The sequence below is a fragment of the Vombatus ursinus genome, unplaced genomic scaffold (genome assembly GCF_900497805.2).
Source record: "Vombatus ursinus unplaced genomic scaffold, bare-nosed wombat genome assembly UNPS02000577.1, whole genome shotgun sequence".
Lineage (NCBI taxonomy): Eukaryota > Metazoa > Chordata > Mammalia > Diprotodontia > Vombatidae > Vombatus > Vombatus ursinus.
In genome coordinates, this window is record NW_020940355.1 from 21,957,928 (window position 1) to 21,983,885 (window position 25,958).

The 25,958-nt window shown below is 38.4% G+C and overlaps 1 protein-coding gene across 4 annotated transcripts in view; it reads left to right on the forward strand.

Moving 5' to 3' along the window:
* The window catches only part of LYRM4 (LYR motif containing 4), a 206,765-nt gene that overhangs the window by 33,950 nt on the left and 146,857 nt on the right, over positions 1 to 25,958 (forward strand). For all 4 annotated transcript variants that reach the window (XM_027873008.1, XM_027873096.1, XM_027873256.1 and 1 more), the window contains exon 2: positions 20,310 to 20,430. In XM_027873008.1, coding sequence (XP_027728809.1) covers positions 20,310 to 20,430 — 121 coding nt within the window. The remainder of the gene's footprint in view (positions 1 to 20,309; positions 20,431 to 25,958) is intronic.

Below are 25,958 nucleotides of genomic sequence, written 5' to 3' on the forward strand. Positions count from 1 at the left end.
AGCTAGGCCATCTTCTTCACATTTTTTTCATTGATTCTCTTGATATTCTTGACCTTTTGTTCTTCCAGATGGATTTTGTCATTATTTTTCTAGCTCTATAAAATAATTCTTTGGTAGTTTGATTATATGACACTGAATAAGTAGATTAATTAGGTAGAATTGTTATTTTTATTATATTGGCTTGACCTATCCATGAGCAGTTTTCTTCCAGTTTTTTAGATTTGTCTTAATTTGTATGGAAAGTGTTTTGTAACTGTGTTCATCTAGTCCCTGGGTTTATCTTGGCAGGCAGACTCCCAAGTATTTTATATTGTTTGCAGTTATTTTAAATGGAATTTCTCTTTCTACCTCTTCCTGCTGTGTTTTGTTGGTAATATATAGAAATGCTGATGATTTATGTGGGTTTATTTCATATCCTGCAACTCTGCTAAAGTTATTGGTTCAGGAGTTAAGGATCGTTTTATTAGGATGTGTTTAAGCATTAATAAGCAAACATTTTGATTAGAGGACAGGGAATTTTTCCTCTATTAAAAAAAAACACTAATATATGCATGACTGCTTTTAGACAACCTTGTATCTGGAAAATGAAATAGAAAGGAAGCCAGACATACTGAGAGAAATTGTTCTGTAACCAGGAGTTTGGCTAATAAAATCTTTCCAGGACATGGGTGTAGGTTGTTGATACTGGGCTTTAAGGTTTACATGACAACAACACTGTAACTTAGGTAGAACAAAGATTATTATCCTCATTTTACAGAGCCTCTGAGTCTCCGAGAAGTAAAATGGGTTGTCCATGATCATATAGCTAGTATGCACAAGTGACCATTCCATCCTGTCTTCTCCACTAGATTGCCCCCTCTGCCATCTTCACTGATCTTCAGTCTCTTTCTGTCTGCTGCCTGCTTCCCTATTGCCTACAAACATGCCTATGTCTTCTCCATCCTCTGAAACCCTCACTTGATCCCTGCTAACTATATCTCTACTCCTTTTCATGGGTAAGCTTCTCAAGAAGGCTGCCTTCTTTCTTAACTCTCTTCAGTCTGATTGCATCATCATGCAACTTAAACTGCTCTCTCCAAAGTTACCAGTGATTTCTTAACTGCCAAATCTAATGGTCTTTTCTCAATCCTCATCCTTCCTTGTTCTTTCTGTAGTCTTTGATGCTGTTGATCACCCTCTTGATACTCTCTTCTTGTTCTCCTACCTGGCCGACCACTTTTCCTCAGTCTGCTTTCCTAGATCTTCATCTAAGTCATATTTACTAAGTGTGGGTATCCCCCAAGGGTCTGTCCATTACCCACTCCTCTTTCCCTCTATGCTATTTTATTTAGTGAAGTCATCAGTTCCCATGTAGTAAATTATCACCTTGTAGTAAATTATCACCTCTATGCAAATGATTCTCAGATCGATTTATCCAGCCCTAGCCTCCCTACTGACTTCCTGTCTCACATCTCCAAATACCTTACTGGACATCTCAAACTGGATGTCTCTTAAACATCTTAAACTCAATGTGTCCAAAACCTAACTCATGATCTTTCTTCTTGAGCTCTTCTCTTTTCCTGTCTTTCCTATTACTGTGGAGAATACCAGCGTCCCTCCCAACTCACATTTTTGGTATCATCCTTGATTCCTCACTTTCTCTCTCTTTCCATTATCCACCCTGTTGCTAAGGCATGCCTATCTCACCTTTGTAACAACTCTCGTACATACCTCTGTCTCTCACCCTGGTTCAGGCTGTCATCATCTCATGCCTGTTGGTTGATCTCTCTGCCTCAAGTTTCTCCCCACTCCAATCCATCTTCCATCACCTGGCAAATTAATCATCCCAGAGCTCAGGCTTGACTATGTCAATCCAATCCTATTCAAAAAGCTTCCATGGCTCCTTTAGTACCTCCAGGATCAGCTATAAAATCCTCTGATGTTCAAAGGCTCTCTTAACCACCTCTGTCCTTACACACACACACACACACACACACACACACACACACACACACCCCTTCTGCCTTACCTTTCCAGACTTCTTACACCTCATTTTCCTCCAGATACTCTTCAGTGCAGTGACCCTGACCTCCTTGCTTTTCCTCACCCAAAGGACACTCTCCAAGAATCCTTTCTTGATCCCACTTATGCTAGTGCCTTCCCTGTTAATTTTTCTCCACTTTAACTTGTCTTTAACTTGTTGGCACTTAACTGTTTGGATATTGTCTCCTTCATCAGACTCTCAGCTTGAGAACAATGACTTTTAACTTTCTTTGCATCCCCAGTGCTTACCTAGAACATGGTAGTCACTTTATTAAATGCTTATTAACTTGACTTTATTTAGTAGATATCTATGTTGGGATTTGATATTTCAGGATTCCAAGTACTATGCTTATTAATCCACCATGCCATTCTTTCTCTCTCAGAGAGTTTGGGAGAGTGGGACAAATAGCCTGTGAGTGAATCAGGGATTCTCTTACCTGCAGAACGAAAATTAAAAAACTGAGTTGGATAAAATTAGCCTTCAACCTATTATACACCTTCATATTCTTTAAGTCAGACTGTCCCACCTACATTTTCTCAACTGCCATGCATTGTCTCCCCTACTTCCCTTTGCAGACATTTTTCTCACCTCTGGATTCCTTTAGATCTCAGCTAAGATGCCATCTTTCACAAGAAGCCTTCTCTGATTTCCCCAACTGCTAGTGCTGTCTTCCCCGCCCAAAGATCTTGTTTTCACTGATCTGTTTTAAGAGAATATAAGTTCATTGAAGGCAAAACATATTGTGTTTTTGTTTGTATCTCCAGTAGATACTTAATAAATGTTTATTTGAAATGAAGTATGTTAACCAGCCCATACCCTTTCCTTTTCAAAGAGCAATTGCTGTAAGATTTTCTTATTCTCTGAAAAGAGAATACATGTAAGATATTGATCACTACCATCATCTTATCCATTTTAATAACTATAACATACATTCTTCAGCCCATCCATATCAGAGAGAAGAGATGAGCAAGGTTTGTCAGCATTCTTGAGGTTCATGATATTTCCTTGGGGTATAGCTTAAGATTTGGGAAATACCAATAAATACCAAATATTATATACACTCTAATATTATCCAGTTAGGATTATTCTGAGAAAATGGTGTCCTACAAAACAAAACTGCATTTGCAAATGCAGAGATGGCTTTTCCTTTCTTTTCCTTAATCTTTTATTTCAGAGTGCGTGTTTTCCTTCAGATAAAATTAAATGTTAATACTTAAGGTAAGATATACAAGTGCCTGTCTACTTCACAGAAAATTTATGGGAATAAATGATGTAATACCCTGAAAATGTTTTGACCTAGTTAGAAGAAAGACACAGTGCAAAGCCAGGGTGGTAGTATAATTATAAACCATGACACAGATTGGGTTCGAAAGACAACAGAGCATCTGGAATCATAGCAGTGATTTCTGTAGCCATAGTGTTTGTTATGGTGCTCTTTGTCATGAGTAGTCTGTGGCATCCCGGAAGAAAACAGAGGTAAGAGTTAAATATGCATTTATCTTTGAAAGGTAAAAATAAAGTGCTTCAGAGGGAGAGGAGGCTTCCAAATTTTGTTCAATAAGTCCAGGAACATAACTAATATATGCGCTTGGCATAAAATTATATATATTGAGTTCACTGCCTTTACCTCTAAATGTGTAAAATTAAATTGATGCATTTTGCCTCATGCCAATGTTTTCAGTCTCAATATTCTGAGGAGGATGAAAGTAGAACCACCATCTCAATGTTCCTTCCTACCCTTTCAGAGCCAACATACCAGCTCCAAGCCAGGGGTGTGTGATAGCCTCTCAGAAAAAATATATACATTTGTGTATACATATGTATTTGTAAAGCAAATGAATAAAAACTACAGTATAAAAGAGGAAAAGCCCAACTGATGGAGAGCAGTCTTTAGGAAAACAGTATCGAAATGTTGTATAGACCTCTTGCTCTCCACTGGGACCCCCAGGGAATGAGGTATTTTGGATAGTTCGGCTTTCCACATGGACAGAGTTTTAAAGCCTTGATGTTAACTCTTTGGAATGGAAAACTGTTGCATGTTGTCTCAAGTAGAAATACAGAACATATTTAGATGGATCTGTTATCTCATCTTTATGGGTAACTCCTTCTCCAATGCCAATTGAAACCACTTCATATCCTGTCTGATTCTCATCTATAACCTTCTGCAAATCAAGCATAAAGTTCCTCTTTCCCCCAGCCCCCATACTGGCCTTCCTCTGGTCCTTTTAATACCTCACGTATAACACAGTAGGGCTTAGCTGTTCACCTGCTGACAGTCTCAGTGACCAGCACACTTTCTTTTCTTATCCTACATGTCTGTAATGATGTCTTTTATGTCGCTTCCATGCAAGATATTCCTGGTAATATAACACAGCCTCTTTATAGCCACCTGTACCTTTCCATTGACCTGTAGGTCATCTGCAATTTGTATTCTTCAGAGCTCTTAAGTCACAGCCTTATAATAGCACTGTTGAAATATTGGTGTAAGATGAGTTTTGCAGCACTGAGCAATTTGGGATTGTCAAAAATGGAGTTTCTCAGATGGGATTCAGCTTTCTTTTTGTTCTATTCTGTTTCAGGGTCCATCCATAATGCCTGTCAAGATAAATATCTATGTATGTGTGCAAATGAGTATGCTGCACGTCAGAGGTGCAAGTAGTGCAGCATTTTCTGTAGTTTTCCTTTCTCTTCCTTTAAGGTCAAGTCACCTGCCATCATTTCATGCTAATAGCAGTATGCCTATCTGTAACACTCTTTCCCTTCTCTTCTCTGTTGGATTGGTAAATGGATAGTCAAACTTGCTTGAATTGTGTGTAAAGTAGGAGTAAGCCATCTGAACTGGTGCTCCTGTAAATGAAGAGCATGAACTTGGTGATGAGGCTGCTTGTCATGGTTACAGGTGGGTTGCCTACAGCTAGTATAGAAGGATGAAGAAGTAGAGAAGTTCTAGGAGGAGTTTGACAAGACCCGCAAAAGTCAGTGTCTGTCTTGAGACTCACTGATACCAGTGCTCAACAGAACTTCACAATTCAGTTCAGTTCAGCAGCCATCACCTCCTCTTTTGAGCACTGTGTTGGGTAAAGAAGGGGCAGTACAAAATGAAGATAAAATGCAGCCCTTGGTCACGTGAAGTTTACAGTCTAGGAAAGGAATATGACACTCCAGAAGTCCTCAGTTTCCTCCTTTGTACGATGAGGACTGGGTGTCAGAATCACAGGATTTAGATCTAGAAGGGGCCTTAGAACTCATTTAGTTAAACCCTCTTGTTTTAAAGATGAGGAAACTGAGGCACTAAAAGTGTCGCAGTGATTCAGTAACACTGGTCTCCTTGATGTTCCTTTCACAGACTGCATTCCCAGACTCTTCATTTTCATGAAATTCATCCCCTCTTGCCTGGAGCTCTGTCTCTTCAAGCTTTCCTGACTTTCTTCAGATAAATCCTTTATCCTTCCTGGTAAAATGCCATCTTCTACAGGAATCCTTTCCTGATTCCCCTTAATTCTGGTGCTTTTCATCTGTTGACTATCTCTAATTTGTATTTTTTTTTTTGTACAATGTTATTTACATTTTACCTTCCCCATTAGACTATGAGCTCCTTAAGAACAGCAAGTGTTTTTTGCCTTTCTTTCTCTCCCCTCCCCCCCATGCCACCCCTGTCAATACTTAGTGCAGTGCTTGACACATAGTAAGCACTCAGTAAATATTTATTGATTGACTAAATTTTCCAAGGTCACACAGGTAAGAAGTAGGACAGCCAGGTTATGAACCTAGGTATCTCAGTCAAGCAATAAATGTTTATTAAGCACCTACTGTATACTAGGTGCTGTGCTAGGTGCTAAATTAAAATCTATGACTTTCCATTATATCACACTATATGATTGCTAGAGGTCCCCTCTAGCTTTAGCATTCTGCAGTTGTGGGTCTAGTTTATTGTGTGGTCCTTTTACTATGTGTAAAGCAATCAGAGCAGTAGATAGGTAAGAAGAAAGTTAGAGGAACAGCTTTTATAGCTGGTGGAGCAGGCAGTAAGAGGTGGGGGAAGTCATTCTGGAGCTCTTGATGCTCCAGTGTAAGGCAACAACCTCCCACAGTAAGATTCACCCTACTATGCTTTCTTGCTAAATTCTACCAAAGGTAAGATTCATAACCTCCCCATCCTTCCAGCATTCCCAACAAGTGATATTTTAGGAAGACTGGACATAAATGAGTTCACCTTCATTTCAAAAGGATGCTTGTCAGGGAAGTTGTTGGTTAGGTATGCGTTAAACTAGATGACCTCTGAAGCCCATTATAACTCTGAGAATATGAAATACCCATTATATAAAATAATATATAAGTACTATAGTGTAAATTAAATGCTTTATAGGGTCATTGGAGGAAAGGTCATTGTTGAGGGGCAGGGTGAGGATCAGGGAAGGCTTCTCAGAGGTGGTGGTATTTGAGTAAGACTTCAATGCCCCCCCCCCCAAAAAAAAACAGGTATAGTGTGAACAAAGGCATAGACTGGAAAAAATGGGATCATGGTGAGTGGTCCTGTTCAGCTAAAGGATAGAGTACAAGAAATGGAATAATGTAAGAGTGGAAACATAGATAGGTCCAGATGTGAAGGGGCTTGAACTTTAGGCTAAGAAGTTTGAGCTTTATTTGGTAGGCGAAGGGGCACCACTAAAGAGTTCTGAATGGGTGACATGATGGGATTTTGCATTAGGAATATTAGTCTTACAGCAATGAAGGATGACTGGGAGGGGGAGAGGGTTGTTTGGAACTCATTGCGGTAGCCTGGGTGGGTAGTAACAAGGGACCTGTATTAGGACATGATAGTGGAAATAGAAAAGAGGTTAAATACAAGAGATATTGAGCAAGAAGCTTTTTCTTGATTTGACGAAGAGTTTTCTTCTCAACATTAGTTATTGTACTTGGCTTACTTTGAAGATGTCTCAATAGTTTCAAATAACTTTATTCTTTTGCTCACTTTTTGTAGTTTTCCTTTAGAAGGAGTAGGCGAACCTCTAACATCCTCTTCTCTTCTAATCCTCTCTTGGATTAGTAAATAAATATCCAAACTTATTAGATTATGTAAACTTATTAGATATATGTAAAGTAGAAGTAAATTATTTGTACTGGCTTTAGAGACCATTTACTTCCTGCTTCTCTGCTGTGTTCTGGAGAGATAAGGTATTGTTATACTAAGAAAACTGCTTCTTCTTTGTTGTCCTGATGGTTCAAGTTCACCACTTGGTCCTGATAGAAGGGGAAGAGAAGAGGAGAACCAGTCTCTGAGTTATGATTACAGGAAGTGGTGCTCATTATTTGAACTTCCAGTCCCTTGTTGCTCTTTTTCCTACTTCATTTTAGTCCTGGAGATGGATAGTGGCATTGAGAGAGGGGTGAAGCCCAAATTGGCCCATTTGTCTCCTTGTTAGTGTTAAAGCATTGGAGTAATTTAAGTCTAATGGCTAAAACAGGTGCTTCAATTATTTGTGCCTCCCTTATTCTACTAAGGTTAATAATTTAAACGTAGCTGTATACCTAGCCCTCATGGTTTATGTCCAGTAATTATGAAGCCATTCAAAGGCCATGTTAGATGGAGTGTTGCAATATATTATTTGGGTAGTGTCATTTGATTTTGAGAGATGTGCCATAATTCAAAATTCAAATGAAAACTCTTATAAGACCACAAATTTATTTAAGCCCAACATTTTTAGACTGATTTAAGTCAAACAGCATCCAAAAATCATTTATTTAGTCCCTATAATATTCAAGGCAGGTGGTTTTATATGTGCATATTACTTTGTTATATCTAGTTAATTTCATTTGGGGGGAGGGGGGCAGCTATCACACACTAGGTTATTGAAGGGTTTTGGATTCAAGTCCTTTAGCTCCATTACTCAGTGATTGTGTGACTTTGAATATTTCATACAAGCTCTTCCAACCCCAGTTTTCTTATCTGTAAAATAGTGATAACACTTATTCCACCTACCGAATAGAATCAGTGTAAGAATAGAATGAGAAAATTTTATGTAAAACACTACATAAATCTCTGCAGCTGCAATTATTGTCATCATCAGGAGATGAGAGCCTAAATTCTGTGACCCTGCAAAACATGGAAAGACAGAAAACACAATTTTCCTGGAACACATCCTTATCAGAAGTAGCTGCCTTCAGCAGCTAGAAATATAAGGACGTGAGAAGAGAGTGGTTTGTGCAGCATCGACAGGAGATCTGGCACACCGCTATCAAATTCCAGGCCTGTTTGAGCTTGATTAGTGATGGTACTGGTGGTGGTACTGGTGGTGCCGCTGGTGCTGGTGCAGGTGCTGGTGGTGTAGTGGTGGCAACAGCAGTGATGTTGTTGTTCATATTGTTCTTGTTTGTAAGCAGCAATTTGGGGCATTACTTCTGTATAAATAAGCATTTCCAAAACTAAACAAAAGAAAACCAGTGATCCCACAAGCCCCTAATCTATATGCCTTAGTCTGTAACTACTCAACTTAGATGGTAGGTGGCCATTACTCTGATAAATTGGTTTACACTGTGAAAAATCTGTGTGTGTAACAAATTGTCACCAGACTAAAAGTTTAATCAAGATAGATTTGGGTGATAAGCAGAAGTTTAATTTCAATTCATTTACAGGTTAAAGGTTTTAAGTGGTTTCTAAATGCTGCATGTAGGATGTAAGCAGGAATGTCTCTTAGACAATCTGTCTGCAAAGTGTGAGGAGAATACCTGCTAGCGGAGAATAGGAATTATTGGCTCTTCAACAGAGAGAAAGAATTGTTGAGTATACACACACACACATATGTACACACACACACATATATATATTATGTGATTATAGACATATACATATACATTTTTTTTTTGTTAAGAATAGCTTTTCTTGGGGCAGCTAGGTGGTACTGTGGATAGAGCACTGGCCTTGGAATCAGGATATCCGGAGTTCAAATGTGGCCTCAGACACTTACTTGCTGTGTGAACGTGGGCGAGTCACTTAACCCCAGTTGTTCCCGACCCCCCAAAAAAATAGCTTTTCTTGCAGGATATTTGTGTGCGTACTCAGTGTCATGCAAGAATAATATTTAAATTTTTTTTTTTTTTGGCCTTGTCATGGAATAACCTCTTGGGCTCACGTGAAATATGCGTGAGGAGTAAATTATACATATAACCATATGAGTAGCTGCAGGAGGAAGAATCGTTATTTCTCAAGTGTCCATTGATTGCTATACTCCATAATCTGTAGTTTTATTGGATATTAGTTGCATGTACTTACATAAAGATGTTCTTCATGAGAGAAGACAAAGTTAAAAAACATGGTATAGATTTACTCATGAGGAAGCAGCATTAAAGAAGTAAACTGCATGAAAATGACTTTCAACCCACCCTTCCAAAACTGTTTCTCATTACTCCTCTCCATGTACTCTACTTTTAAATCAGACTGTCCTACCTACTTAATATTTTATGAAATTCCATGCGTTGTCTCCCACAAGAAGGTTTTTTTTTTAAATTTCCCAAATTGCTAGTGCTCTATTCTTCCTCCAAAAACCTCATTTTTACTTATCTATTTTAAAAGAATGTAAACTCATTGAAGGCAAAATGTATTATTGTGTTTTTTTCCTTGTATTTCCCCAGTTCCTTACACATACTAGATATATCAACAATGGCCCATACCCTTTTCTTCCCAAAGGGCTATTGCAGTAAGATTTTCTTATTCTCTGAAAAGAAAATACTTGGAAGATATTGATCATCACTGTCATCCCATCAGTTGTAATACCTATGAGATAAAGCCCAGCCTATCCATATCAGAGAGAAGAGATGAGCAAGATTTGTCAGCATTCTTGGAGTTGATGATATTGTGGATTAGCTTAAGAATTGAGAAATACCAATAAATACCAAACATTATACACACTCTAATATTATCCAGTCAAGATTATTCTGAGAAAATGGTGTCCTGGGCAGTGATTATTGAGTGTATGGTATGTATGTGTGTATACGTGTGTGCATGTCTGTGTGTAAATATATATATATATATATGCACACAGATATACACATATATACATATGTATGTATGTATATTATGGGGGAAGAGTCGTCCAGCAACAAAGCTTTGGAGGACACCTTTTAATAGATATGAGTCAGGCCAACCTGTGTCCAGGAGTTGAGAGAAGGGTAAACAAGTTCTGAAGTGCTAGGTTCAACAAAGAACAAGGTAGAAGGCTGAGGTCAGTATTAGTATCTTCTGCATCTCATCTGAATACCACAAAGGACCAGTAGAGAGAACTTTGAATAATAAAGTGGTATAGCCAAAATACAAATTGATGAGAGAGGATTTTATCCGGGTCCAGAATAGACTTGTTACTAGGATCATACAAGGGGATTTGTTTTTGAAGGTTGGATTCAGTCAGAGGGCTGCACCTGAGGACCTACAGGGCTGCAGGTTCCCCACCCCTGCTCTGAACCTTTTTGCCTTGGTAGAAGCTGCCTATTTAATCTATTGGTACAAAAAAAAAAAGGCCACAAATATATGAAGGAACAGATTAACCAGATTGTTAGCATTTCCTAAGGAAGTTTTTGTATATTTTTTTGTTTGCAATTCTGATTGGGCCTATTATTTCCTTGGTATAAGTGTCAGTGGGTAAGGAATTTTCTCTACCAAGGCTGAGCACCATCTTTGCAACTAAAGGTTTTATAGATGAATCTAAGGTGCTGAAAATTTTCGTGATTTGCCCAGGAGTCACATATAGCCATTATGTGTCAAAGGGAGGAAGGAGAAGGGAATAAGTATTGATATAATGCCTACTATGTGCTAAGCACTTTACAAATATTATCTTATTTGATCCTTACAACTCTAGGAGGCAGCTACTAGTACTTTCCTTATTTTACAGTTGAGTAAACTAAGACCAGCTGAGGTTAAATGACTTGCCTGGGGTCACAGCCATTAAATGTCTGAGGTCAGATCTGAATTCAGGTCTTCCTGACTCCAGTCCATATGCTCTACCAGCTGCCTCTGACAGGACTTGAACCCAGGTCTTCCTGACTCCTAAGGCAGCTCTCTATCAGCTATGCCATGCTACTGGGAAAGACAGTTTAACAGTGGAAATCCCCTTTGACCCAGCAATAACACTTCTAGAGCTATGTCCCAAAGAGATCATACAAATGGGAAAAGGACCCACATATACAAAAATATTCATAGCAGCTCTTTTTGTGGTGGCAAAGAATTGGAAATTGACAGAATGCCCATCAATTGGGGAATGGCTGAGCAAGTTGTGGTATATGAATGTGATGGAATACTATTGTGTTATAAGAAATGATGAACAGGTTGACTTCAGAAAAACCTGGAAAGACTTGTATGGTCTGATGCTGAGTGAAGTGAGCAGAACCAAGAGAACGATGTACACAATCACAGCCATGTTGTGCGATGACTAATATTGATAAACTTAACCCTTCCCAGCAATACAAGGATCGAAGACATCTCCAAAGGCCTTGTGATGGAAAATGCTATCCACATCCAAAGAAAGAACTAGGAAGTTGAATGCTGTTTTTTTTTTCCTTCTCTTTTGTTTCCTCTTTCTGATGGTTCTTCCTATTGGTTTTAATTTTTACTTACAACATCACTAATGTGGAAATATATTTAATAGGAATGTATATGTATAGCCTATATCAGATTGTGCACTGTCTTGGGGAGGGTGGTGGGGAGGAAGGGGGAGAAAAATTTTAAACTCAAAAGCATATGGAAGTGATTGTTGTTAAATCAAAATAAATTAATAAAAAAATTTTAAAAAACCATAATGTAATTTCCCTCCTTATCTCATTTAATTAGGTCCATTTTGATCTTAACTTTGCCTGAGATCATGATTCTTATTACCCCTACTTTTTTTTTTAACATGAGCTGAAACAAAATAAATTCTGCTCCCACATTTAAAAAAAAAAACCAACAGTGGAAATCAATTGCCAACAAGGAGACTAAAACAGAACTCAGGCTTTCTTAACCTTTTTATTTGTCTCATGGACCCATTTGGCAGTCTGATGATAACTCTGGGCCATTTTTTAGAATAATACTATTTAAGTGAATAAAAATAAAATACATAGTATTACTAGGGAACCCAATTATATTAGAATAAAAATGTAATGTAATTGGTTTTTTTTTTTCATCCAAGTACATGGACCCTCTGAAATCTATCCATTGACCCCAAAGAAACCCTGACTTTAAACTTGACTCAGCCAGACAATTGTGTGAATTCTTTGACAAGAAGAAAGAGCAGCCCCAAGCTATACCAGTTTAGAATATAAACTCATTGGGAAAACCTTACAAAGGGAGATGGTAGAAGATTATGAGCAATACTGCCTCTTAAAACAGCAAGAATCAGTGCAGCCAAAAGGAGTTTACAAAAAGCTTCACAGGAAACTCAATTAAATCAGATCGTGCTGAGGTCATTTAAGGATGAACATGGAAGGAGGACAACAAATAAATGGAAAAATGTAAAAGATTCGTAAAGATTTTTCAATAAGAAACTCTTTTCTCATCAATGATAGCTGAAAAACCACAGTTGAACTCTTAATATCACAGTTTTGAGTGGGCCACATGAAGAGCTGGAAGTGAAATTTAAGAAAATAAAAACAAGAAAAGCAGATATTGTTTCCAGCCCAGGCTTCTTTTTTGTATGCCTGGCTACATTGGGTTGACCTCCTATGACAAAGATGTGCAAGAGTTGCCCTGGATAAAAGTGGAGATGGGTTGTAGTCCGCACCTTTAGAAGGAATATCCACACCAGTTCAAAGATCCATCCGAGTATAGATGAGATTCAAAGAAAAACTCTGGAGGTCAGAAAGTCAACAGCAGTTAGATGACTATAGTATAATAATTCAGTTCCATTCAACAAAGGCAGAAGAGTGCCATGGAGTGCTGGATTTGCAGTCAGAGAAACTGTATACAAAGCCCAGTTCTGCCACTTACTAACCTGTGTGACCTTGAGCAAGTCATTTAACCTCTATGGGTTTCCGTCTTCTCCTCTATAAAAGAGTAGATTGGACTACATGACCCGCAAAGTCCCTTCTGATTCATAACCTTGAATATCTATGGCATTACAAGGCACTGTACTAGGTACCTAGAGGAATCAAAGATTCCTGCCCTTCATAAGTCTACGGTAATTGTGATGGAGTATTGTTGTACCATAAGAAATGATGAGGGGAGTGGTTTCTGGAAAAAACGTGGCAAGACCTATACGAACTGATGCAAAGTGAAATGAGAAGAACAAGGAGATCTTTATGCGCAGTAACAGCAATGTTATAATGATGATTAAACCATGAAAGACTTGGCTGCTCTGATCAATAGAATATCCAAGACAATTCCAATGAGAATTCCACAGAGAAGTGATGAACTCTGAGTGCAAATAATGTTCTTGCTTTCTTTTTTTATTCTTTTTGCTTTTTGTGACATAGCTGATATGGAAATATGTTTTTCGTGGTTTCCCATGTATAATTGACGTCATTGTACTTGATTTCTTAGTGGGTGGGGAAGGGGTGGGAGGGAGAGAGAGAGAAAAAGTTTACTGTAGCGGTGGAGATAAAACGAATACACAGACAACTACAAAACAAGGCAGAATATGATAAGTGCTGAAGGAAAAGCATGCCCAAAATACTATTGAGGTGGTTTGGAAGGGCCCTTGTTAGACATGGGGATGTTGGGGTGGGAAAAAGACTCAAGAATTTCATCTTTGTTGCAATGAAATTGAGGTGATGGGACACTCTATAGGCATGGTCTTATAAACACTCAGATTATAATACAGGATAGAAGGAAAGATGTGGGTGTGTGGAGAGACAGAGAGAGACAACTAAGTAGGCATCATCTTCCTGAAGGTAAAAAAAAAATCATCAGTGAATCAACAAGCATTTATTGAATGTCCATTATATAATAAGTTTTTAAGGGTTTTAAAGGCCAATGGGGGAGAGGTGAGGGAGGGGGGAGGTGTTATATTGGCTCCTGGAGGCAATAGGAAGCAACAGAATGTCCTGAGAAGGGGAGCGCTGTGGTCTGATCTTTGCTTTAGGATAATCATTTTGGCAATTATTTAGGATGGTTTGGAAGTTTACACAAGCAAATCAGTTACTACAGGAACTCTTCATGTGGGATATCTGAATTTTAAAAAATATTTTTGTAACTATTTCATTATAGCTGGTTTGCTTTGCAATTCCATGCATTATATTTTATGTATTTTAAAAACTTATTCTGAGAAGGGGTATATAGTTTTTCCTGACTGTCCAAGGGTCCATAACACATAAAAGGGTAAGAACCCCTAAATTTGGAGAATATTGTAGTAGTCCAGGTGAGAGGTAATGAAGGCTTGAAGGTTGTGGCTGTATAAGTAGAGAAGGGGCAGCAGATGAAGACAGCAGATGATTTTCCCAAAGCAGTGGGTGTAAAGGAAGAAAAGTAATTTTATTTGGAATACAAGCCTAGCTGTTTTGGCGGCTATATCCTGCTTTTGCACGTTTCATGGTGGTTGTTATTCTGTTGCCCTTTATGTGTTAATTTTTCATGCCTTATTTCAAACAGCATATGACTCATATTATGATTTTCATAATGCCAGATATTGTGCAGCAGCTGGCTGTGATTTTCATTGTGGCATCTGTGAATTTTTCTTTGAAATGTTCCTTTTCAGTGAAATAGTTAAGGGGCTGATATCCTGAATGCACAGGGAGATAACCATTTATCTAGGTAAGCAAAATATATATAAGTTATAGAAGTAGTGGTGGAGGTAAGGAATAGACTACCATATATAGAGGACTAGTCCACCCTCCAGCACCTGAGCTATAAGGGGCTTGGATGAAGTTCTGCTGAAGTTGGGTTCACCTTTTGGAGAAAGCAGAAAGGAATCCACCCAACCTAAGTAATTAGCTAGTGGGCACTTAGACTGGAGTTTCTCAGCCAAACTAAGAATATTCGCTTAGAGCAAAAGAAAATAATTTTGCTTTTAAGAGGGGAAAGGGTGAGAGGTAGAACTAGGATGAGTAAAAAGAAAAAAAAATGAGTTCCTGCTTCATTCTGTTTAGGACACATGCAAGACATGAACTATTGCTTTAGGTTTTTATTTTGTTGTTGTGTTGTTTCAGTCTGTCTGACTCTTAGTGACCCCATTTGGGGTAAAGACATAGGAATGGTTTGCCATTTCCTTCTCCAGCTCAGATAAGGAAACTGAGGCAAACAGGGTTAAGTGACTTGCCCAGGGTCAAACAGCTAGGAAGTGTCTGAGGCCAAATTTGAATTCAGGAAGATGAGTCATTCTGACTCCAGGCCTGTTCTATCCACTGTGACACCTAGCTGCCCTAGGTTTTTATAGATACTTTTAATAGACCATGAGTTTCTTAAGGGAGGAACTGTGTCTCATTGATCTTGTACCTCCCCTGTCAGCAAACACAATGCATTCCTCATGACAAACATGGAATAAATATCATTAAGTGAACGAATGGGTACCTAGCCTTATTACCATAGGTAGATTTTAAGTATGGAAACTGGAGGGGCTAGGAGAAAAATGAAAACAAGCTAAATACTTAGAGTCAGGGAATTGTGCCAGACTACTGAAACTGAATGTGAATTGTTTGGTGTCTTAAGTTATTTCCATTTTTCTTAAAGTTTGGAAGAGATGAAAAATGTAGAGCCCTACATATCAACTATAGTACTCGTGTTTTTTCTTCAAAGATATTACATGTCTGCCACTGGCTTTATGAGCAGAGTATTTAGAAGTGAACGCCATGGCTTGTTTATCTTTCTTCCTAGAAGACCAGTGCTGCATTATGAGTGGAGAATTAAAATGATGAAAATGGGTCTGGCAGGATGCTTCCCTTAGGAAAAATTGTGCCATGTGACAACATCCACAGATGGTACAAAATAGTAAAACCAAATGATTCCTATCCTCCTAATCCCCCCAAAAGAAAGTGTCTTTTAAAGAGGAGCGAGGTTTGGGGGATAATATGGTGTGCCAGCATCCATTATCACCAATCAATAAGCATTTGTGAAGTTCCTGTTATGTGCCAGGCACTATACTAGACGCTGATCGCCCCATGACAAAAGCAAAATTATCCCCGCCTTGAAGAAGCTTGCATTTAATCTTGCATTTATGTAAGTATATATAAATCACGTACAAGAAAAGACAGCAAGTAACATTGGGAGGGAAGGAACTGGGAACTGAAGGAGATTATGGAGGGCCTCCTGAAGAAGGTACAACTTCAGCCAAGTCTTGAAGGAAATTATTAATTCTAAGCAGTGGAGGTGAACACAGATTGTATTGCAGGCATGGAGGACAACCATTGAAAAGTTGGGGAAGTGGGAATAGGAGCATCGGTAGGTAGCAGAGTAATAATTCTACAAAGATAGCATGGGACCACATTGTGAAGAACTTTAAATATCAAACAGGGCAGTTTACATTTGATCATACAGGTATTAGGGCCCCATTGGAGTTTATTGAATGGGAAGGAAAGGGACATGGGACTAGACCTTGGGAGAGAGACTGGGTCATCAGCATAGAGATTAAACTCATGGAAGATGAAGACACCAAGTAAGAGAATGTAGAGAGAAGAGAGTCCAGGACTTCCAGAATCTTGGGATAGACCCACAGTTAGGGGATATGTCAAAAAAGACTGACCAAGTGCACAGAAGCTTGCTTTTAACTTACATATGCTCTTAGAATACTAATCAACTTCCCCCTAAAGCTTTGTCAGGTTATCGGCTACAAAACTGAAGATGAGCTTCTATTTAATAAATTCTGCTTGCAAGACTTCCTTCCATCACATTATGAGTGAATGGGCCTTCATTAAAGATGCATACCATCTGCTACTACATGGAAGTCATAGTCACTGTCATTCCTAGGTTTGGAATTAAGTGTTTATGATCTACTGCATTAACATTCCAGTTGGCTGGTTAAAGTTGAAGAGCTTTTCTCAGGATTAGTTTACACATGTCCCAGCTCTTAAGCTACCTTTTTTTTTTCTACAGCCAGGTATTTATATTGAGGTTCAGATTTGCATTCCCAAATGCAAATAGAGTTGATGTTTAAAGAGATAATGGTTTTACTTTGACCTTTGACACATTATCTGAAATCATTCATGGATATAAGTGCTTTACAGATTAAAAAAATGTTTTCATCCAAACAACACTAAAATGAAACAGAACAAGTATTACTGTGCCCATATTATTTGCCAGAAAACTGAGACTTTGGGATACTTAATGACTTGCCCATATTCATACAGAGAGTATGTAGATAAGATCTAGCCAGGCTTTCTGACTCCAAGCCTGGTGCTCTTTCCACCACAGCATGATCAAAATACCTCTTCTCTATTTAATGCAGAAGGATTAGTTCTCTTCTTTTTACTCTCTTGGCCTTTATACCATATTTCCTCTTAATTCTGTGGATGTTAATGTTGTATTTTTAAGTGGCTTGTGAAAAACAGCAGCGGTCAGGGGAAAATAAATTATATTTAACTGTATTCTTAAGTCTATAAATCTGTTAGCATATGGCTGATGTAAGTTGTTGACCCTGCTTCTGTTTGGGATGAAGGGAGGAGTGGGCTTGGACAGTAAGAGATTTGTATTCTCTTTCGAAATTTATTGAGGCATCTGGGGGTGCAGTGGATAGAGTGCAGGGCCTGGACTCACTAGTGTGATGTTGGGCAAATCTCTTATCTTCCGTTTGCCTCAGTTTCCTCATCTATAAATGGAAATAATATTAATTATACTAATAATTACTATAATTATTAATTCTTATAATAATAGAGACAATAAACCTACCTCACAGGGTTGTTGTGAGGAACACATGAGATAGTATTTGTAAAGCACTTAGCACAGTTTTGGACCCACAGCAGACACACATTCTATAAATGCTAGCTATTGTTATTACTGCACACCCGAGCCTGTATCTCTATCTCACTTTTCTGTCAAGGCCACCATTTTCTAAGTTCCTAGGCCTCCTCTACCCTTTGCTTTCAGTACATATAGATAATTTGTTGCCAGCTCTTGCCTTTTCTACCTCACACATCTCTCCTAATTTAGGCCCTCTCACCTGAAATATTGAAGTAGTCTCTAATCTCATTGGTCTCCCTTTGTACCCCTCCTTTCCAGACTCCGCACAGTTGCCAAAATTATTTTCCTGAGTAACAAGTTTGACCCATGCCACTCCCCTCCTCAGCAATCTCCAGTGGCTCCCTTTGCCTCTGTGATCAAATACAAACTCTTGGGTTTGTCGTTTAAAGCTCCATCCAACCTTTTCAGCCTTATTCCCTTTTGAGTAATCTCAATTCTAGCCATCTTGGTCTTCTTGTTTTTCCTCACACCACATTTCTTATTCTATTTCCCATTTCCATGCTTTTGCAGACTCACTCTCATGCCTAGAATGCCTTCCCTTCTCACTTCTGTCTCTTAGAGCCCCTGGCTTCCTTCAGAGCTCTGCTCAAATGCTTGCCCCTAAATGAGGTTTCCCCTCATCCTCCAAACAGTTACCTTGTGTGTGTGTGTGTGTGTGTGTGTGTGTGTGTACACATATACATATATATACATATATATATATTTGTATGTATGTGTGTTGTTACCCTATATGGAATATTATCTCCTGAGGACACAGACTGTTTCATTTTGTTCCATTTACCCCCAGAGTCTTGCACAATACCTGACACACGAATACATATTGATTGATTGCTTAATAAATGTTTATTGAATGACTGGCAGTATTAATACATCTATTTAGTTAACTGCAAACTACCCAAATCCATAGACTCTTTGTATGTGTGTTTATTTTTCAAAAAGAGAAGATGAATCATAGGATCACAGAATTTAGAGGTGGAAGGGACTTTAAGGATCATCCATCTGGTCAAACCTCATCATTGTTTAGTAGAGGAAACTGAAGGAAATTCTTTGTCATGATCACTTACAGGATTCTGATGTGAACAGAATTGAAATCTTGACTTTTTACCTGAGGCAAGAGGCAGAAAAGTCGGCAAGATAAAGCAGGAGACAGAAAGCTCACCTGGGCTCTAGTTATCATGGATCCTCTGCCAGGTTTTTAGTGGATGAGTTTTGTTAGAAACATGCTTGACAAATGGTGAATGTCAAAGCACCAAAATTTATTACAGGAGAATCTTAAGGAAGTTTTTACGTTTCTGGCCAGAAGAGGACTGCACTCTTCTTCAGGGAGCAGTGAGCACTGAGTATAGAAGTGAGAGAAGCTTTACACTGTTAATTCGGGGCAGTCCCTCCCATCAGAGAGCTAGTTGGCCAATTCTCTTCCCTTTACAATCTTCCCTTTATGCCCCCATGTATGTTGCTTCTTGATTTGTCTAAACATGTTACCAAGCGTCCCATGATCAGTTAATGAGACTCTAATTTTATGTGGGGTGTGTCAGTTAATATTATATCAGTTAATTAAGCATGCACAGTAGCAATTTGAGCCATCCAGTCATTGACCCCAACCAGTTTGAGTCAGATTGGCCCTTCTCCTGAAACCACCAGCCTACTTCTTATTGGCTAAGCCCACCTGCAGGGCATCTGTTTCTTTTGCTTTGAAACATCTTGGTTGTTTTGTACTCCCAGCACTCTTCTGTCTTTGTGGAAACTTAACCCTTGCCTAACTCTCACAGTTTGGAAAAAGATAATTTGACCTTCCAGTTCTTGCTTTTTTTCTCTTTATAGTCATGGCCCATTGGAAAGGCATTGTGGAGTCAGAGAAAAGCCCTAGATTTTGAGACCTTGGTCCTAGTGCCTACCTGTACCACTTTGTTCACTGCATAACTGTGTTCACTTCCCTGGACCTCACTTTCCTCAAGTAAAATGTACAATTTTACATCATGATTACAAAGATTCCTTTCTATTCGACCATTCATACCATTCTTTAAAGGGAAGGAAGACACACTCACATGAATAACTTCAAACATCGGTCAGTCCAACAGTCATGGAAGCATAGGTCTATGTGTGGAAGTCACTTCAGAGACCATCCAGTCCAAAGCCCTCAATTTATAAATGAGAAAATTGAAGCCCAGGGAGATTGAGTGACTTCTCTTGGGAGCTTATCATCTACCCTGACAGTTTATCTTGTGGCCCTTTTCCTACTTCTATCTTGTGTGTATTCCCTGAGGTGCACACTGCTTTAATGTTGGGCAGTGCTTCCCCAAGGCGAAAAATGAGTCTTTGTTGACAAAATAGGTCATCCATAGGAGGGATCATTGATAAAGGAAACCATTTTAATGCATTTAAAAGCCCAGATTGTGACAATCTTTTTTTTTTCTTTTTTTCCTCCCATCTGTTTAGAACTTATGCCATTAGAAGGATAAGAGAAGCCTTCAGAGAAAATAAGAATGTAAAGGATTCTGCACAAATACAAATGCTAGTGAATAAAGCCAAAAGAAACCTAGAAATAATTCGGCGACAGGTAAGATGCACACTTTGAACTATCAATCTATGAGGTTATTGGCTTGAATACTTAATCTACCAATGTAGACCGATGATTTGTTGAAGTCTTAGCATCCTGGATGGTTGGTTCCACCCAACTCACTTTCTCTGTTTCTTTTATTATTTTGTGAGTCCCAGGGTAGTACTTGAATTACTTGTGACTGGCCTGCTTCTTTTTCTATTCATAAATGTCCTTGATGATGTTTTTAGTGCCATTTTTTGGTTTTGTAATCGTTGACAATGTGCTACATCCTACCTATATCTACCATTGTCTTGATGGAAAGACATATCAAGTATTTACTCCCTTTCCATATTTTTAAAAATTTAGATCATATTATTTTTTCATCCTTCTGTGTATGTGATCTCTGTCTCATCGAGTCTTAAAATCCCACCCCTGTTATGCATTTAGAGATAGAAAGAAACACATGGAAATTAGGAGGTCAAAGCAATCTACAATAAGATGTTAGGTTCCCAGAATCCTTGGAGAATAATTTGCTAGGGTAACAGAATTTTCCATATAGTTGTCTGATAGTCTTTTACATCTTAAATTTTTATTTTAATTAAGGGTTTCTAATGGAATTTTTTTCTTAAATGGACTAAAATATTTTTCTGCTTTCTTAGATAACAATTAACATAATTTAACCTGGTGTCAATATCATTGATATGACTCTCGGTTATGATGATATTCTGCAGTTGGAGATGATGTAGAACATACTAAATGAATTGCAGCTCTGAAACTTGGCTTTGTTAAAGACATTCTTTCTTGTGAGCATGAATATTGCTTTTTTATATCTTTGTTATGAAGGTAGAGTGAAGCAGCTCCATAAACTCCCAGGGAGAATAATAAGGTTGGCTTTCTATAACATTAATTGGGGAATGAAAGACTAAAGCAGCCTTCTCCCAAGTGGTTCTTTCACCCTCTGGGATATCATGTTCTAATACTGTTGCCCTTAATGAACATTTGTTCATTTGTACCAGTACAGGAAACTGTGATTGTGGCATCAGTTACACAGTATTCAGCAGGCACCTCATCAGTTTCACCCACTCTTCTCTATCCTTTACAACTTATGGGGTGGGGGGGGAGAAGGATGAGGTGAAAGAGAAGAATCTTGACCCTAATTCAATAATTTGTGCAAGGTTATTTGGGGAAAGACTCAAAAACCAACAAATTTCTCATGAGGAAAAGAAAATGACATTTCTGTTAGAATGATACCAGCCTACCAGTTTCCCTAAGTTCACTTTAATTTCTCACTTTCAAAAGAATCCTAAGCATCAACAGCATCAGAAGTTGTATCTGACCTCTGTAAAGCTGAGACTTTGTGCAGATAACCCTTTATGAACTGTTCTAATGTAAGGAAGATAAAGCACAGATAATTAAAGCCATGAATGATACCTAAATCTTTGTTGCTTGGCTTTTGAATGCAGCCAGAAATCTTTACATCCTATCGTGGACAAATGGTGAGAGATGTCCATGCTAAAATGGCTCCAGCTTCACAGGTGACCCTAAGAACACACTCATCTCAAGAAAATAAAGTCCGCCTTTTAGGAAGCAGGGTGAGCTGGATATTCATGTGTATTTAACCTCAAAAGTATTGAAATAGAGTCAAGAAAGTCATCTAAGCATGGTAATAACCATTTTTACTGATTATTGTTTTGGCTGTGATTGAGATGATCACACTTTTTAAAAGATGCATCAGAATTGCTATCTTATAAGTGCCACTACTTTGTTACAGTTTTGTTACTTATCTTGTCACATGATTTCTAAGTATCTTTTGCGTAAACATCCGTTGTGTGTCTTTGTATGCCAGTGTGGTACATATGCTAGAAAATTCAGTCAGTATGATAGTTAGAATTGGGAATAGAAAGTATAAAGTCATGAAGAGCAGAGACCTCTAGACCAAGAAACAGGACATCTGAATTCTACTCCTGACTTTACTACTATTAAGTAGTAAAATTGTAAACCTTTGTGACCTTAGGCAAATACTTTTGCCACTGTGGTCTCAGCTTCCTTGTGAGGGGATTGGTCCAGATTATCTCTCAACCACCTTCTCGCTCTAACTTTCTATCTTTCTGTAGCTTTTATTTAATCTATTACCACCATTTTTTCAATAACATGGAACAAAAAGTTAAACTTTAGTTTTCTCCATGATACTATATTATTGACAATAGAATAATATCTTTCATATAGAAATTCAATAGTAATATTTAAAAAGGAAATAAAGGTTGCCAAGTGCTTTGAAATATTTGGCAGCTATGTACCCTGGTGCCTTATTTCTGGTTTGGAGAAAGAGAGGGAAGAAGCTTTAGGAGACTTCTCCTGATCAGAGACCTTACCCCATACTCTGCTATCTGGATTATTGCTTCCACTAATAGTGTTAGGTAATGATTTGACATGATTCCTATTGAAATGGCTCAAGCTGTAATCTAGATCAAAATCTGAATTGCCCAGGAAACCTGGAAATGATAAGGACATATAGCTAAAAACAGATATCAGCATGATTTTACTATACTTTTGTAGGATTTTCCCAAACAACAGAATGAAGATATTTATTTCATTGATGCTCAGCTGAATTCTAAGCTGAAATTAACTTTGGTTTAGAACTTGGTTTCTTCAGAAGGGAGGAGGGAATTGGGGAAAAAAGAGGATAGCTAGTGATGTCCCCCTGGTCACCCTAAAAGGGAGAAGAGCATCAGTGAAGCGCTTAAAAGAATGTCGAGAAGAGAGCAGAAGGAGGTTCGGGGGAGAACTAAAATGTTGAACGTATAACATACTTTTTTTTTTTTTGGTAAGGCATTTGGGGTTAAGTGACTTGCCCAAGGTCACACAGCTAGTACGTGTCAAGTGTTTGGTCTGAAGCCGGATTTGAACTCAGGTCCTCCTGACTTCAGGGCCCGTTCTCTATCCACTATGCCACCTAGCTGCCCCTAAAACATACTTTTTAAAGAAGGAAACAAGTTAGATGTGATTAAGATACAATTTCAGATGCAGCTCTCTTCTTTGTATATGAAAATGTTCAACTTTGTTGATGTTTGTTTACTAATACATAATATGTATACATATATATGCAAAAAAAAGCCCCCCAAAATAAACAATTATCCCAAACTCTTCCGTGAGGAGTGGGCTTTTGCATTTAGTAGTAGTCAGGTTTCCAGATGATCCTTGAAAAGTTTCCCTAGTACAGCAGTCAGTGTTTGATAAAGTTTGGCAAGAAGTCTGAAAAATAGAGATGAGTTCTGTATCAAAATAAAGAATAAATTTATAATTTGCAAGCTAAGCACAAACAGAAGAAAAAGTTCTGCGTGGTGATAGATCAGTGCAGATGGAAGTGCTGGACTAGATGTACTCTAGTCTTGGTTCATCTCAGGATTCATTCCTTTGGAACCCCATTTATACTCATATGTTCACAGTCCATGAAAAAAGACAATCCGTTTTACATAATTGACTGCTTTCTACAATCTTTCCTTTTTGTTCACAACCAATGCTTTTTTAATTGAATAATTCAAGTACTGAGTGCATCTGACATCAAAATCTTGAACCTGCACTTTGAAGCAGCTAAAAGTAGACCTTATGTAAAACCTTAAAACTTAAAAGCAATGAAGCACATATTGCATGTAGGGTGCATTTTTGTTGACTTTTAGTTTTCACTGTATTGTAGCTCATCTTGAACTTGTTGCCGGTGTTCTTATTTTTCTTCTTTTGGCATATCAGTAGAAGCAAAGTAATATACCCAACTCAATAGTGCTTTGTGGAGTCTCAGAAATCAAATCTCTTTTTGCTTTATGTGCTAATTTATGGTTTAGATTTAAAAGTGACCATTGAAAAGTAATGTCCCTAAATAACTATTTGAATGTGCCTAGTGGGAAATGAGAAGGTAGTGACTAATGACTGTCATCATTTGTTGTCCTTCCATGTAGTATCTACCTTAAATGCCCTAGCCAGTGCTTATAATTTGATGAGGGAGAAGTAGAATTGCTTATTCACAGTGCTTTCATGCTAGTCAGGTAATAGGATTGTCCCCAGACCTTTTGAAAGTAATGAGATGAACACTTCCTCCTCTACTTTGCAAGAGTGGATGACTATGAGTGTGAAATGCTGCATGTTATGTTGGACTTTTTCATCATATTGGTTAGTTTTGCTGAACTGGTTTTTCCCTCTTCCTAATCTTTGTTATTAGGTATGGCTTTGTGAGGGGAGGAGTGGAGGATATACACTGGGAAATGTAGGTAATGTGAAAACAAAAGATAGAAATAAAAATGATTTTTTAAAATGAGATGACAACCTACCACATTCTGCACCTGCTCCATGTTATCCTGCACCATACCCCATACCTATGCACACGTAATTTAACCATTGTTTCTAGTGGGTTCTAAAAATTTCTCAGATTTATTGGTTAGGACAGTCCAATGAAAGAAGGGGAATTCAGCTCCTGGTGAACATTCAAATTCAAAGATTCATTCGGAACCATCAGTTGAGAACATTTTCAAAGTCTCTCTCAGACTTAGATGGGACTCTAAGCACTTTCATACATATATGACTTTGGGCAAATCTCTACCTTTCTAGGCCCCAGTTTCCTCATCTTCAAAATGAGAGGATGTATGGCTGCAGCAGAGAAAAATGGAAAATTCAACTGCTCTTGATGAACTAAAAGTGAATAGCAAACAGACAGCAATGTGGAAGCACATGGTGGTGTGGGGCTCACAGGTGGACCAGTGAGGCATACTAAAAAACAGGAGTGAAATACAATATGGAATTGTACAATAGGAAGAGAGAAAATAAGTTGGCAATGTGGCAAAAGCAAGGGATGACAGGTGATACCACTTGTACCCTGGTAATGTCAGGAGAAAGAGAGAAAAGCTTTCAGTATATTTAGGTGGATCCTTTTTGGAGAACTTATGGGAAGACATAGACCACAGTCACCAAGATGATCAGACATGGATGGGTTGCAGTCTGCATTTCTGGAGGGAATTCATGGATCCTTGAGCTATTTGAATGTTTCAAGGAGAAGATCTATAAGTCCATATTTTCTTTCCTGCTCTCTACTAGGGACCCTGCCTCATGAGATTTAGGTAGATTTCAGTAGCCTTCTCTCTGACAACTGAAGAAGAGGTTTGGGATGCTATTGGGCTCCTCTTCTGTGGCAAAGTGCCTGGAGCTGATTCTGTTCCAACTGAGATTTACAAACAAGGCAGGGGGTCCACTGCTTGTACAAAAGCTGGAATTTTCCAGGTTATGTGGCAAGAGGAGGTTCCCCAGAAATTCAAGGATGCCTCCTTTGTCCATCTCTACAAAGATCAAGGAAATAGTTGTCCTGTGACAGTCACAGGGGGGTGTCTCTCTTAGTCGTTGCTGGCAAGATTCTTGCCAGAGTTCTTCTTAATAGTATGATCCTTCACCTGAAAGATGATCATTTACCTGAGAGCCAGTGTGACTTCAGAAAGGTCCAAGGAATAGTTGATATGATGTTTGCTACCCAACAACTCCAGAAGAAATGCTAAGAGCAGAACAGA